The sequence below is a fragment of the Dipodomys spectabilis genome, unplaced genomic scaffold (assembly GCF_019054845.1).
Source record: "Dipodomys spectabilis isolate Male_0828 unplaced genomic scaffold, ASM1905484v1 ptg000021l, whole genome shotgun sequence".
Classification (NCBI taxonomy): domain Eukaryota; kingdom Metazoa; phylum Chordata; class Mammalia; order Rodentia; family Heteromyidae; genus Dipodomys; species Dipodomys spectabilis.
The window spans coordinates 1,411,061-1,426,513 of record NW_024870698.1 but is presented as its reverse complement, the minus strand read 5'-3'; the positions used below and the strand labels follow the sequence as shown (position 1 = coordinate 1,426,513).

General features: G+C 44.1%; 1 protein-coding gene across 1 annotated transcript in view; it reads right to left on the bottom strand.

Moving 5' to 3' along the window:
- Cc2d2a (coiled-coil and C2 domain containing 2A) overlaps positions 1–10,555 on the bottom strand; it is an 80,916-nt gene extending 70,361 nt beyond the window's left edge. Inside the window, exons 1-3 of the mRNA XM_042674812.1 lie at positions 10,490–10,555; positions 3,626–3,681; positions 1,189–1,272 (exon numbers count right to left, since the gene is read on the bottom strand). Coding sequence (XP_042530746.1) covers positions 1,189–1,272; positions 3,626–3,664 — 123 coding nt within the window. The 5' untranslated portion in view covers positions 3,665–3,681; positions 10,490–10,555. The remainder of the gene's footprint in view (positions 1–1,188; positions 1,273–3,625; positions 3,682–10,489) is intronic.
- Between the last annotated feature and the right edge of the window lie 4,898 nt (positions 10,556–15,453).

The following is a 15,453-nucleotide window of genomic DNA, read 5'->3' as shown; positions in this document are numbered from 1 at the left end:
CAACTCAGACGGACTATGGACTAAGGGTGAGAATTTCACTTCTTTATGAATTACCTTCTCCTCTATAAAAGAATCTAGGACACACCCAGAGATTTTGACTAGAATTCACATATAGCCATGGCTGGGGATCAGGGTTCTAGTACAGGTTCAGTGAAAGGGAGGATGTCTATAAAAGTGGAAAGCAGTCTAATGAAACAGCAGTGTCAATCCCCCCCCCCCCCCCCCATTCCATCCAGGATTTACAGCAGCCTTAGCTCTGGTCACCTGCAGCTCGCTGTGCGGGTGTATCTGGACCTGAAGTCTTGCATCCTTTTCCTTAGCCACCTAACTCTTCTCTGCCCAGGGCTCTAGAGTAGGAGGTGACCAGCAGGGAAGAGGTAAAAGCTCAGGCACGGCCAGCGGTGAGTCTCTCAGATTCCCGGGAGTGGCCAGACACTGGCCCACGTGGCCTGGCTAGCAGGTCCCTGCCCCACCCCAGCCCGAGTGGGTCTGCAGGGCAGTCAGCTTCTCTGTTCGGCTTGCGGGAGGATGCACTGCACGAGGAGCAGCCCCGTCATGTGACTGCTGCCTCAAAATGGCGTTCCCTTTCCCTCCCTGGCTGGCATCTCAGTCATGCCTGCCTAGCCCCTCATTCTGCACACCCCCCTCCTCTGCTCCCCTTCTCCGAGGGCAGCAGCTGCTACTAAGAGAATTGATTTGCTTGGAAAGGGTTTACCTTGCGGGAGATGCTCTAGCCTGGGAAGGGAACTTCTGCGAAGAGGTGTGGGGGAGGAACAGGGACTGTTGGTTTCTGGCTCAGTCTAACAAGGAATTCAGGCTTTGGAGCAAGAGAGGGAGTTCTCTAACATTTGTAATCCTGCACTGCCATCTACTGCCTGCCCTCATTTATAGCTGTCAGTGACATCACTAGCCATCTTCTCCAGACTTGGCTCAGGAGATAGAAGAAAACTTAAGAGGAAAAAGAAGCATGGGTTTGAGCCTTGGTATGAGTACCATCTGGACGTGCTCACAGGGACAGCCAGGCTGCAAGCCTGCCTCATAGTTCTCCAAAGCAGACTAAAAATTGGTATCCAAAGGAAGATGCTTTTTTTTTTCTGTGTCAGATTCCGTGTGGTCACTGACGGTGCTGGCAGGTCATTAAGCAAAGACACACAACGCAGACAGACACAGTTTCTCTTCCCTTCATACCTGTTTCTTTCTTTGTCGTCTTTGGGCCTTTGAATTCTTCTTCTGCCTTCCCAGGTCTGCATCCTCCTCATTTTCAGTGAACTCCTGAAAAGGGAAGAGGTGACTTTCAGGCATTGATCTGGATCTTGAGGCAAGATACACGTGAGTGGCTCTCACTGACGCTCCTCTTAAAACAGACACGGTGTGAATACGTGACTTTACAGTGTAGCATCCCATGTGAAATGATCTTGGAGCTGCTATTGTTGCCAGTCCTTGTTCATGGTTACTACGTTTATGGAGCACATATTGAGTTCTAGGTCCAGGAGGAAAATACAATATACTTCCCCCTCTCAAAAGTCACATTCTGAGGAAGATCACCAAGGATCTGCCAGGCAGGTCAGATGATGAGCCAGGACAAAGGGCAGACTTTGGAGGCAATCTGACCAGCCGGAGGGAAATATATACTACATTGGAAAATAGGCTACATTAGATCACCGAAAGAATTTAAATTTAGTATGAATTTTGGTAGATGTGTATGCGTGCACATGTGTGTGTGCGCGCGCACACCCCTGTCCTGGGCTTGAACTTAGGGGCCGGGCAGCACTGTCTCTGAGCCGTTTTGCTCAAGGCTAGCACCCTACTATTTGAGCCACACATCTACTTGTGGCTTTTCTGGTAGTTAATTGGAGATGAGAGTCTCATGGACTTTCATGCTAGGGCTAGCTCTGAACCATGATCCTCAGATCTCAGCCTCTTGAGTAACTAGGTTTACGGTCTCATTCTCTGTCCAGGTGTCCAGCTAAATTTCGGAAGATCTTTTTGAGAAGGGAAAACTACAAACATCTTTTCCTTGTTGTACATTATGCATTCAAATGCTTTAGAATCAAATCTCAAGAGTTCAAAAGTCTAAAAGTATTTCAGCTTTCAAGTTTTCTAACCTCAGACTTTTATAAACTGGGGTATCAGCATTTTTGGATGAACAGAAACTGTAAAGTAGCTGGGTATGATGGTACACAGCTATAGTCCCTGCACTTGGGATGCTGAGGTAGGAGGATTGAGTTCCTGGTTGGCCTGGACTATATAAGATTGTTTCAAGCGAGTGAGAGGAAGAGGATAGGGAAAGGAGGGAGAGAGACTTCCAGTCTGTGGCAATGTGCCTCTGGTTCATGCTCTGAGTCCAGGCCTCTGCTTACTCAGGCCTCCTTTACTTGAATCTGCTACATAGTTGAATTTCATTATAAATGGTTCTAATGATAAGTATGATTCCTAAATTCTACTGACATAGAATGGACTAGAGTCAACATGCCATCTTTTGTTTTTTAATGTTCTCATCTTGAATCAATAGAAAGCTGCCAAGCAGGACTTCCAGTCAGATGGAATGTAGACTCCATGAAGACACGGGCTTTTCTTTATTGCTAGATTCCCAGAGGCTAGAGACACAGAACATCTGTCCCGTGGATAAAGAGATTGTGTGGTTTTGTTCTTGAGATCTTGCTTAAGCTGATGGTTTTCTGAGGCATTCTCTGGGGCTCTCTAAAGCACTACATCGGAAACTGGACAATGTCTGCCTTTGTGTCCCAGTGGACTTGTAAGGATCCCCAGAAAAACTCTTGCTGCTTAGTGATTGCATTCTCCAGGAGGTAGACCCATAACTTCCATTAACTTCCTCTGCTCTGGGAAGTGATTTAAGGCTGTTATATATAACATGAATCAGAAATTGCAAGACTCCAGGGACAGATTTCATTAGCATTATAATCCACAATTGTTACTTAAAAAAATGAAATCAAGATGCTTCAGGCAGAGCTAGGCCCAGCAGCGGAGTATGAGTGAGGGCTGCTGTGTTGCAATTCATGACATGGTGACAGTTCAGGGAAATCAGTAGAGGTAAGACCTCTGGGGTTCCTACAAGCCCTTCATTATCTATCTCCTCTGTCTATCTGAAAGATTACCCTGACCACACATGCAGTTGCTGTGTGCTAAATTAATCTAAACTTTGGCCTGAGGTAAGTGCTTCAAGTATTTACTTAACAATCTGTACCCGAACTTGGTATGAAAACTAACTGGATGTTTATTTGAAAGTAACTTTTGTGACAAAGAGCTGAGCCTCAACAATCAACGCAACCAAGCTTAGCCAATCACAGGCCACAGACTGATGAAGCAACATTTGAATACAACACCCTGGGCAGCAGCCAATCAAGTTGTTCCTATACGTCACTTCTGTTTTCCACCCTTAAATACTGCGTGAGAGTGAAGCCCTGTAAACCTCTTCTGGTCCAAAGGCTACTGGATTCATGAATTACCTTTTGATCCACCAATGCCTGTCAAATTTTAATTTGTTACAAGTTTTCACTTCAATACACATTTTCCTTTCCTTTCAATATGTGGTAAATGCTTGTTGGTAGCCCTTACTTCTTCATCCACAAATATATTCCATAGAGTGTCTCAAGCAAACACTTACCTCTGTAATTATCTTTACTTTTTCTTCTCTGGGATTCATTTTGGCTAGGATAGGCCCTTGACAAAGAAAGAACAAAGATGTCATGCATTTTGAAACCACAGAAATATTGTTCTTCTTACCATTGGTGACTGATGGTTATGCAAGCATTTAAGCTGAGAAGACTTTCTCCAGTTCACCAGGAATCCTCAGACCCCAGAATTTGCAGGAAGAAAGAAGGTTGTAAGATGCCTCAATCCTCAGCAACCTGGCTTTACTGTTCACATTCTTAGTTGGAATCCAGCTCAAGTGGAGAATTTTATAGCTTCTACGCTTCCACCATCTTCCACCTTTCTGCCCTTTCTCAGTCTGCTCTTGATCTTAATTCTCATTTTACTGAACAAACAGACAAAGCCAGGGAGATGCCCAGATCCTCCTCACCTCACCCACCTCGTGGCATCTTCCAGGAGTTGTCTCTGCTTTGCTGCAGCCAGTTCCTCTGCAGGTCAGCAGGCCCCAACATTTCCCTCCTTTGGGAAGTTGGCTTCACACTTTCTCTCTTTCACCTGTGCAATCATTTCTCCCTGTTCTATTGGCTCATTTCCACTAGTATTTAGAAAAGCTAGAATTAGTCCTTAAACACTTCACTTCTTTTTTAGCTGTTGCTAACATTTTCAATCTTTATAGGAAAATCTCTGAGTATATACCCTTTCTTTCTAGCACTTTCTGCCATTGCTCTTGCCAGCATCTCTCAATGACCATGACCTTTGCATTGATGCGTCTTAGGCTCAATTCTCAGTCCTCACCTGCTGGATCTCATACGAAATACTTAGCAATGAGGGAAATCTATCCTTTCCTTTAGAAATACTTCAATTGAAGCTGGGTGCCAGTGGCTCACACCAGTAATGCTAGATATTAAAGAAGCTGAGAAATGAAGGTTTGGGTTTGAAGTCACCCCAGGTAGCAAAGTCTGTAAGACATGTATCTTCAGTTGACCAACAAAAAACCAGAAGTGGAGCTGTGGCTCAAGTGGTAGAACACTAGCCTTGAGCAAAATAGTTCAAGGACAGTATCCAAGTCCCCAGGATGGACACACACACACACACACACACACACACACACACACACACACACACACACACACACACACACACACACACACACACACACACACACACACACACACACACACACACACACACACACACACACACACACACACACACACACACTCACACACACACACTCACACACACACACACACACTCTCTCTCTCTCTCTCTCTCTCTCTCACACACACACTCCTCTCTCTCTCTCTCTCTCTCTCTCTCTCTCTCTCTCTCTCTCTCTCTCTTTACTTCACTTGACTTCTGGGTCCAGTTCATTCCTGATTTCCTTCAACCACTGGCTGCTTCTTGAATGCCTTTGCTGCTGTTTTCTTTCATCTCTAACTCCATACTGAAAGGCAGTTCTTAATCCTATATAGATACATATAGCTATATAGATACAGATATAGGTAGATAGGTAGATAGGTAGATAGATAGATAGATAGATAGATAGATAGATATGTATATTCCTCAAAGGATAGCCTGAGTCCAAGCATCTCCCTAGAATGGCAGACCTCAATGTGGGCTGTGTGAGGGACACCTTCGCTTGGCTTAATGAGCCTGAAATGAAAGTTCTACTTCTATCCTCAAGTCTGCTTGTGTTACAATTTTCCTATCAACAAACAGAAATCTGTTCTGCCCAGGCCAGAAACCTAAGGTCTCCTCATCTATTCTCCCACTCTTTCTAGCCACACCGTGTCTGTCTGACATGGTTAATTTTAGGTGTCACTTGACTGGATTAAGGAATACCTAGGGACTTGGGACAGCAATACTTTGGTTAGTATGTGAGTCTGAGTGGGGTGGGGTGGGAGAAGACCCTTTCTCATAGTGGGAGAACCATCTACACAGCCAGCCACCAGAGAAAACAATATGGAAGGTGAGTCAGTCTCTTCTTCCAACCTCTAAGAGCTCGGATATAATCCTGTCCTCAAGTCCAGGCTCTCTGGCCTTTGGACTCTAGGACTTAGTCCAGCAGCCCCTAGGGTTACACCATGAACTCCCCTGGGCCTGAGACCTTGTGAGTTGGACCAGCTTTCCAAAGTCTCCAGCCTATAGATAGTCTGTTGTGGGGCACCAAAGAGACCATCATCCCATGAGCTAGCTCCCTAATAAATCTCTCATATGTTTACATATGTATCCTATTGGTTCTGTCTCTCTGGAGACTGTTGGCCCCAATCAATCAGAACACTGCCAGCTTTGACTACAAATTATATTCAGATCCAGACACTTCTAACACCCCCAATTAATTAATTAGGTTTTTTTTTTGTGCTGGTAGCAGAGTTTGAATTCAGGACCTTGAGCTCACATTCAGTTTTCTTGGTCACAACTGGTGCTCTATCACTTGAGCCATGCCTCCCATTCACATGTCTTCTTTCATACCACACAGATAGCTACAGCTTCCTCTCCATTTTTTTTTCTGTTTCCCACACTGCCTTGCTACAGCATCCTGTATGTTGAAGCCAGAGTGAGTGGTTGGAAAACCATGATCAATATGATCATGTCTTTCAATGACTCAAAATCTATCAGTGATGTCAGGATTTTCCAAGTCCCTCCATGATTGTACATTTGCACGGGCTTGCTCCAGGGCCTTGGACTCTCTGTCCCTTTGGCCTAGGATCTGTGTTTTATAACTTGCACAGCGATTCCTCCCTCCCCCGCTCTCCCTCTCGCTCTCATTTCCTTAAGGTCTCTGCTGGAATTTCCTTTTCTCAGAGAAGTCTTCCACAAGGACTCTCAATACAATGATAACTTCTCACCTCTGTTCTCTGAGAGTTCTCTAACAACTCCCAGAGTGCCTTAAGATCTTTCTGCAGTACTTAACACGGATCAGTGTATGTGCTTGCCTGTCCACCATTAGAAAAAGTCCCTCTGTAAGGGGGCAGGAACAGTATTTTATCCACGTTTTCTTCCCAGAGTCTTGGGTCATGGGGTACTGGAACACAGTAGATATTCTCACTGCTTACTGCTTCTGCCTTTTTTTTTTGTCCATCTCGGTGCTTGAACTCTGGGTCTGGGCTCTGTCCCTGAGCTCTTCAGCTCAAGGCTAGTGCTCTACCACTTGAGCCATAGCACCACTTCCAGTTCTCTGGTGGTTTATTGGAGCATCTCATAGACTTTCCTGCCCAGGCTGGCTTTGAACAGTGACCCTTAGATCTCAGCCTCCTTGATATCTAGGATTACAGGCATGAGCTACTGGCACTCAGCTGCTGCTTCTGTCTTTTTATTGGGGAAGGGTTGCAGGGTATCTGTCTTAGGCTTGAACTCAGGGCCTGGCCATTCATTGTCCCTGAACGTTTTTGCTCAACACAACTTTTGCTAGCACTCTATCACTTGAGCCACTTCTGGATTTGTGTGTGTGTGTGTGTGTGTGTGTGTGTGTGTATGTGTATGTGTGTGTGTGTGTAAATAATTAGAGATCAGAGTCTCACAAACTTTCCTGCCTGGGCTGGCTTCAAACTGTGATCCTCAGATGTCTGCTTTCCTGATAGTTAGAACTATAGGCATATGCCACTGGTACCTGGCTTGTTTCTGTCTTGATGGCCACATTTGGACCCTTTCCTTTAAAGCTTTGTTGTCCTCTGAGGTCTGAGGTTAGGATTGAGAGATCAAGTAGAAAAATACTACACACAAGTTGCAAATCATAAAGTGTCCTTAATGCCATGGATTTCAAATGTTAGCTCTGCCTTGGTCATCGGGCAGCTCGTTCAGGGTCCTCCTGCCCTTCAGGGGGAGCTAGCAGCTGCACAGAAATAAAGGATCTTCTGTATCAACTCCTCACCAGCTACAGAAATGTAGAGAGGAAATGAGGAAAGCATATCAGAAGATAAAGAACTGAAAAGATATTCTAGAGACAGCCAGGAGTGAAAGAACACAATGCTGTCTGATAAAGAACTCTGATAGTGATGACCTGGAAAAAGAAAAGATGTGATATATATATATATATATATATATATATGTATATATGTATATATATATATGTATATATGTATATATGTATATATATATATATACATATATATATATATATAGTCGGTTGTGGGGCTTGAACTCTGGGCTTGGGTGCTATCCCTCAGCTCTTCAGCTCAAGGCGAAGCTCTACCACTTGAGCTATAATGCCACTTCTGGTTTTCTAGTGGTTTACTGGAAATAAAAATCTCACAGACTTTCCTGCCCAGGCTGGCTTTGAACCGTGATCCTCAGATCTCAACCTCCCGAATAGCTAGGATTATAGGAATGAGCCACCTGTGCCTGGCTGGGATGTGAAATATTTTATTAAGTAAAAAGAAAGATTCTCCATAAAAAATCAACCATGGAAGAAAAAAATAGAAGTAGAACATGAAAAATAGAAAGGGGTTGACTTCCTCTCCTCATCCTTTTCTGACCGTCATCTTTGAATACGTTTCTAAGGAAATCCAATGACACCCAAATCCATTTTTCTTAGGAATGCTGTTGCTTAGAAAAGATAAATCAACATCACCCCCACTTTAATACACTGCTTGTAGCATCACTTGTACTGGGTACATGCTAATGCGTTCCTAGCGACTGCTAGGAAAGTAGGGGCCATGGTTTACTGCATACTTATTTTGTGCTATCTTGAGGTAGATGTCCTCCTTCGCCCCCTACAATGACTCCATATTTTAGTTTATACAGGAAGAAATCGAGACTCCCACTTATGTGGTTTGCCTCAGGTTGTACAAGGTATATGTCATATTCAGAAATTGACCTCAAGGTTCTATCATTCTAAACGCCTCCTCCATTCCCTGCTGTCTGTCAGTCTCGCTCTTTAGTCTTGCCTTTGCACGATTATCAGAAATTACCCTATTCTAGTCTAATATTCTGGAAATACCTCCAATGGAGTATTGTGAAGCATTGTACCAGTGACACACACTTAGACTAATAACCTAAGAATAACTTAGGTTATTCAAGAAATGTATGGAAACTTTTGACCAAATGGACTATTCCTAAGGTTCAGCAGCTGATGAGAACTATATCTAGGGATCTATGATGCAGGATGCAGAGAAAGAAGAATGAAGATATAGGAAAGAGGCAATCTTATAAGGCAATGCATCTTACCCACAGCTACCTAAAATGAATAGAATCGTTACAGTGAAATCATGGGTTTATAGCAAGAGTGAGGACTTTGTAAAAACTATTACATAGACCTTGGTTCAAATTCCGGCTCCACTCACTCATCTGCCAGAGATCGTGGAACAATGCTGCCGCTTCTCTGTAAAACTATGATTAGATAGATCATATAAAAGAAATTGTGTAGTAGAGTGCCTCTTGTGGTAGTAGATTGTATTACCAGTTTATAGTACTTAGAATTGGCAAGGGCGGGAAGCATCTGGAGAAAGATGTAAAGAAGAGAAAAGAGCTTGTTAGGGTGCAGAGAAGAGCTATAAGCCATATGAGCCATATGGGTTTTAAACCACAGCCAGTAGATTTTCCTTAGGGATCGCCAAGCCTACATTTCCCACTTCCACTTCACATCCAATCCCTGGCCACTTCAACCCATATACCCTCCCCCCTTCCCCAGCCATATACCCTCCCCCCTTCTCCAGCCATGCTCAGCTCACTTGTGAGTCTTTGTCCATCTATAGTGCTGTGAAACATCCTGTCCTGCAGTCCTTGGGTATTTTCTCCTGCAACCCTGAAAGAAATTTTCTACCCATCTTTCTGGAAGCTCAGAAATATCAGGAGGGGCCACATCCCTTCTGTGATTTGTTATCCAAATCTGTATGTCATTCTAGCCATAGCTTAAAGTAGAAAGTTTAAAGGTCAGTGCCAATTAGCCCTGTAGATACAATGTATATTTCCCTTGCAGAGTGAAGTAGGTACCCTGCTGGCACTCTGTGTGCCCTGTCAAATGAGCACATTTACAGAACAGAGGCCATACAGAAGCCCCTCCCAGGAAAGAATCCTGTCCCTCCAAGCTCTTTAGACCTTTTCCTAAATCTTTTCGGGCACTTAGCTCATTGTGCTATTACTGTCTGCTTATAGAGCTGTCTTCTCAGCACACATCCAGCATCTTCCCAGGTTTAATTCCTTTTCTATCCTCTTTAGCATGTCTGGTGTTAGAATGAATGACTTACAAATGAGCTCTAGGTTTGATATATATATATATATATATATATATATATATATATATATATATTTATATGTGTGTATATGTGTGTGTGTGTGTGTGTGTGAGAGAGAGAGAGAGAGAGAAAGAGAGAGAGAGGAGGTTATTTCCTACTGGCCCTGAATTTGTCTGCAAAAAAAGTGCATATAAAAATGCAGACTTACATTTCCCATTAGACTTTATTAGCTTTCTGTAGCACCTCTTTGCAAAGAAGGCAAATGGGTTTTAAACCACAGCCAGTAGATTTTCCTGAATTCTTGGACCTCAGCCTTTGGTTAAGAGCCCTTTGTCCATCCAATGCCAAAAAAAAAGAAAAAAGAAAAGGAAAGTTCCGCTGGAACTAGCACTTCTCACCCTTGCACCAACTGGAAACTAAAAGGACCGGAAATGCACCGCGAAGAGGATTTCCACCCAGGGATCCTCATGAACCGGATTTACTTCTCCTGCCAACCAGACAAGTAGCTCAAATCAAAGCCGCCCGCGTAAGGCTCGCTCCACATCCCCAGGGCGCAAACTAAAAATGCAGATAACGGAGCTCCTAAGTGTGTAACGCATTGAGCCCGCTCCCAGGCACCCCGGGGAGAGGCAGAACTCTAGGCGCTAGCTGAAAATGGGAAACCATTACTGCAGCCGGGGTTTTGTTAAGAGCTGATTTACCTTAAAGAACTTTACAAAAAGCACCGTGCAGATTCTGTTCTCCAGGATGGAGGGAAGAGAGAGGAGGAGGAGAGGCGAGGCTTGCAGACAAAGCTCCTGAAATAGTCGGAAGGGCAGAGCTGAGTGGAGACTCTCAGGCTGCTTCTGGAAGCCACAGCCACGTCTCTGGGCAAATTGAGCAGCTTAGCAACCAGCTCACAGGGAAGGTCACCAGGCAGCGCCTTTTTTTTTTCTTTTTAAAGTGACAGTTTACTGCTAGTCTCAGAGCAGGAGCAGACTAGTCAGCAGAGGAACTCAAGCTATGGAAAAAGAGAAAGGCACTTAAGTGGGGGAAAATGGGCAGACCTGCCCCCCCGGGTTGTAGGGTCGTTTCTGGTAATGCACAAGACATGCTCAGAGGTGGGAGGATTTAAAATCCCAATAAGCCATTAATATGAGGGGCAGGTGGCTGATTAACTGGGGCAGATCTTTGTGGAGGGCACACTGGGGTGTTTTTGGGCTAACCCTGAAAGGTTGAATGCAGGAGTTAGAGCTCTGCTTATTTTTGGAATGCCACTACAGTCACTGAAGTGGAATATAAATGTTGTGGCTTAAAAATGCTAATGGAGACAGGAGAAAGGCAAGCAGAATGAAGAGTGATGGAATGGGTAGATCAAGGGACAACACCTGTGTGTGTGTGTGTGTGTGTGTGTGTGTGTGTGTGTGCATGTGCACAGCATGCATGCATATGTACATTCACTATGTTATTTTCTGTGTTCTTGGTGCTCTGGCATTTGGGGCCTATATCTTGGAGACACTCATGCTCCTAGACATAACTAATTCTTAGAGATAGCAAATGAAATAAGGAGTTTGGGGGGTCTGGCCCATGCCATCTTGGCCACATGGTGGATGGTAGAAGTCTTGTCTTCATGGTGGAGGAAGGTGAAGCCTGACCCCACTCCCCTCCCCATGATGGGCATGCCTGAATTCCTGGAGGCAGGGGTGAGCACTTGGCTGATAGGCTACTCAACCTGTCAGTCCCGTGCCTGGGACTGGGAGTTTCCTGTGACCCTGCTCCCTGACCTGACCCTATTTAGGCCCGGACCAGCTCAGGGGTCCTTACACCATGCCATGTGTCTCCGTTTCATGTCTAGTTTCCTGGCTCTTTTTCTGGTCACCATGATTGGAGCGGAACTGGTTTGTTGGTATTGTTTTTGTTCTTTCTTTCTTCTCTGGCCTTCGTGGCTCAGTTTTCTAACAGTGTTGAGTGTATTTGCTGACTGCTGGTCTTAGAGACAGGCGTCCACCATGCAGTCGCTGGCCTTTTAATAAAGACTGCACAATTCGACCTCTCAAAATGTGCCTTCTCTGTTTTCCCACCTTACAACACAAATGAATGACTCTTCTTTTGTACCGTTCAATGAGGCCCAGTCAGAAGAAGACATACTTAACCCCTAACTTCCTGGCCAACATACCAAATAGAATACCAGAAAGTTTAGGGTAGCTAAACCACCTTGGTCTTCGCAAGAGAAGAATTCAGGTAAGATGTGATTCTAGGTAATGGTGATAGGAGAGCTTGAAGGAGATAGAGAAGGAGCCTGGGAGGGACAAGCCCAGGGAAGATGGCTGTTTAGCCCATGTCAGCCATCTTTCAGTGTCCTTCTTTATTACAGGACTTGGCCTTGGGTTAAATACTGAGGATTGGAATCCTTGAAGATGGCTTTCTGACTCTCCTTTCTGTTTCCTGGTGGGTGGAGACACCAAAGACGTATTATTCCTTCCTTATCTCCTCATTCTTTTGTAGCTAGCCGCCTCCATTTCCTTGTCAGGTAGGGTTGGGTTTACAGTATGGCTACCCAGCCACCTGCAAGTTCTGTAGTCTGCAATTCCCCGTCTGCTTCATTTTCTACTAACTCATTCCATTTTTGATCGACAAACTAGCGAATGTAAACTCATTCTTCCAGCCATCAGCTTTATCAAACACACAGTGTACCATTATTCCCCCATCCAAAGCTACAGCCAGATCAGGTACCAGGAAACTAGGAACCCTGTCTATGGCCCAGAAGTCACAGAAATGATTCACGTGATAGCATCCTGTACCCATCCCTGACTAACATTAGTTTGCCCCTGTGGCCTTATTTGGCGTGCCATGTTCTATGGTTCTGCTATATACCCCCAAAAAGCTGATGCTAGAATGCTCTCTGCAACAGTGTTGGGGCTGGGGTAGGAACTGAGATATTCGGTTCTTGTGGCTGGATGAAATGGCTAGCATACACTTTTCACATCTGGGTATCTGGAACACATTTTCATCTTTTGGTGAATTTGTCATTCTTACTCAGTTCTTTCAGTTTCATATAATACTTGAGGATTATAGTTCCTTCATTCTCCAAGAATAAAAAATATGTCACAAGGGAAAAATATAAGATAAAGCTCAAGTTGGAATCACCTTTGAGTCATAAACTTTTTAAGATCATATTCTTTGACTTGGGCTTTATTGTTTCCCATTTACTGAATTAAGTATTTTTTTCCTCAGGAAATATAGCGTGAATTCCCATGAATTGGAAACCTTTGTTACTCTAGCAAATAGAAACCCCTATTGACTCAGAGAGATTGTCTGTGTGGCCTATTTTATTTTGTATATATTAAAGCATTTAATTTGCTTCATACAGCACTATGATTTCCAACCTGTTTTGAGTTACACTTTCTCGTATAAATTTGCCAGCCCGCTCTCTCAAAAAGCTGTCAGAACTATTGAATTAAAAACCCCACAAGTTTCATTTTCTTTGGAGATTCATGTCAGCATTTGAAATAACTGCAGAGGCTCTTGCATATCAGAGGAAATGCTTGCTTGAGTATGAGCAGTGATTTTTCCTGTTTCCTTCTCATTGAAAAGGTTACCTTGCTCTAGCTCTTAACACTTTTCCTTTCTCATTTCTTTACTCCAGTGCCTCTTGATGCCAGGGCCGGCTTCGTCAGCTTAGCGTACAAATATCACCACACGGCTTTCGTGTCTAATTAGTCACTTGAAACTACGCTTGCCCTTTTAGCAGGAGACCCAACATCTCCTTCTTGATGCTTGTTTGCCACTGAGTTGCTCACGACTCTTGAGGGCTTCCTTGATTCAAAGGGTAACCCTTTGTTCAAATGCCAGCGAAAAGAGGACAGCAGCAGGGAGCCAGTGACAGCAGGAAACGGTTCCCAGGATATTGGAGCCATAGTTGGTCTCAGCTGCGTGGCTACACCCAGAAGTCCAGCTGCTCTTACTAGATACCACACACCTGAAACTTCTGTCTTTCACTCTTTTAGCTTAAATGAACACTTCTCAACCAGTGTTGAGACTCCCAGGCCATTTGACAAAGTCTGGGGACATTTTTGTTTGTTGCAATTGTGTGTGGGGGGGGAGGGGGGTAGGTAGAGGAGGATGCTACTGACATCTCTTGAGTAAGAGCCAAGGATGCTTCTAAACATCCCACACAACTTAGGACAGTTATAGTATCTCCAACACACATACCCACCACTACCACCAGCACCACCAGCACCACCATCATTACCATCAGCATCATTGTCATCTTTACCATCCTTCAGCCTTGTATGTGACAGCTGCTGGATAAAAAACACTGCGTTTGCCAGGCTCTGGTAGCTCACTCTTGTCATCCTAGCTACTTAGGAGGCTGAGATCTGAGGATCATGGTTTGAAGCCAGCTTGGGCAGGAAAATCCAGGAGGCTCTTTAAAAAAATTTTTTTTATTATCTTTAAGTGGTTGTACAAAGAACTAGGAGATTCTTTTTTTTTTTTTTTAAGCAACAAAGAGCTGGTTTATTGCAAGCTCGAGCTTGGTCCTCCACGCACACGGTAACCGGTGACGCTAAGAGGCCCTGAGCATAGAATCAGCACAGTTTTTATAGTATTGAACAAACAACTTTAAGGAACTTTTACAAAAGAAATTACATGATTGGTTAACATTTAAAGCAAGCTAAGCTGGGCAAATATGATTGGTTGACCTTGACAGAAAAATGTCCTTGGTCCATAGCTTGACTGAAAACAGTTACATCTGGACCAACAGAATGCATGGCATGTCTCGCCCTGGGCTCTGAAGAACCAGTAACCAGGAGATTCTTAACTCCTATTAACTACCAAAAAAATCAGAAGTGGAGCTCTGGTTCAAATTGGGGGGAGGGCTGGCTTTGAGTAAAAAAGTTCAGGGGCAGTGTCTAGGCCCTGAGTTCAAGTCCCAGGACCCACAGCAGAAAGAGGAAGGAAGGAAGGGAGAAAGAAAGAGAGAAAACAAAGAAAGGGAAGGGAGGGAGACAGGAATGAGGAGAGAGAGGGAGGAAGGAAGATGGGAAGGAAGAAGGAAAGGAAGGAAGGAAGGAGTCTCTGGGGCTTTCAATGTGGTACCTCTATTGTTTTTAGCATCTGATGGGGTGGATCTCAGCTGTAAGCCACACCCTTCCATCTCCATACCACTTGAGTGCAGTTTTCACAGTGATCACCAATCCCCAGTCCATCAATTCCTTTTCTGTGTGCAGCATGGCTCTTTATGGTACCAAGCATCTTTCTTGGTGAATCAGTTTCAGTTAGCTCATTGCTCAGGTTTTAAGGCAGCTGGGCTTTTATCAGAAGAAAGTTAGTCTCTAAATTCATCCCCCCAACCCCTTCCAAAATTTCCTTTGCCAATTATTCAACGTACTTCAATGACCACAAGAGATATTAGGAAATTTATACCACAGTTCATTCTCTTTTTTTAAAATAAATATATTTACGAAGGCATTTCACCTGAACTCTTTCATTATTATCATTTTGTTATCTTCAAGTAGTTGTACAAAGGAGTTTCAATTCCACATGTCAGTTTGTGAGCACATTGTGTCTTGATCCACGTCCACCCTTTCATCGTTTTCTCTCCAAACTCCACCCATCCCCTCAATTTCCCTAAAGAAAATTCTTTTATATCCCACTCCTAGAGAATGTATCCACCTTCATCCAT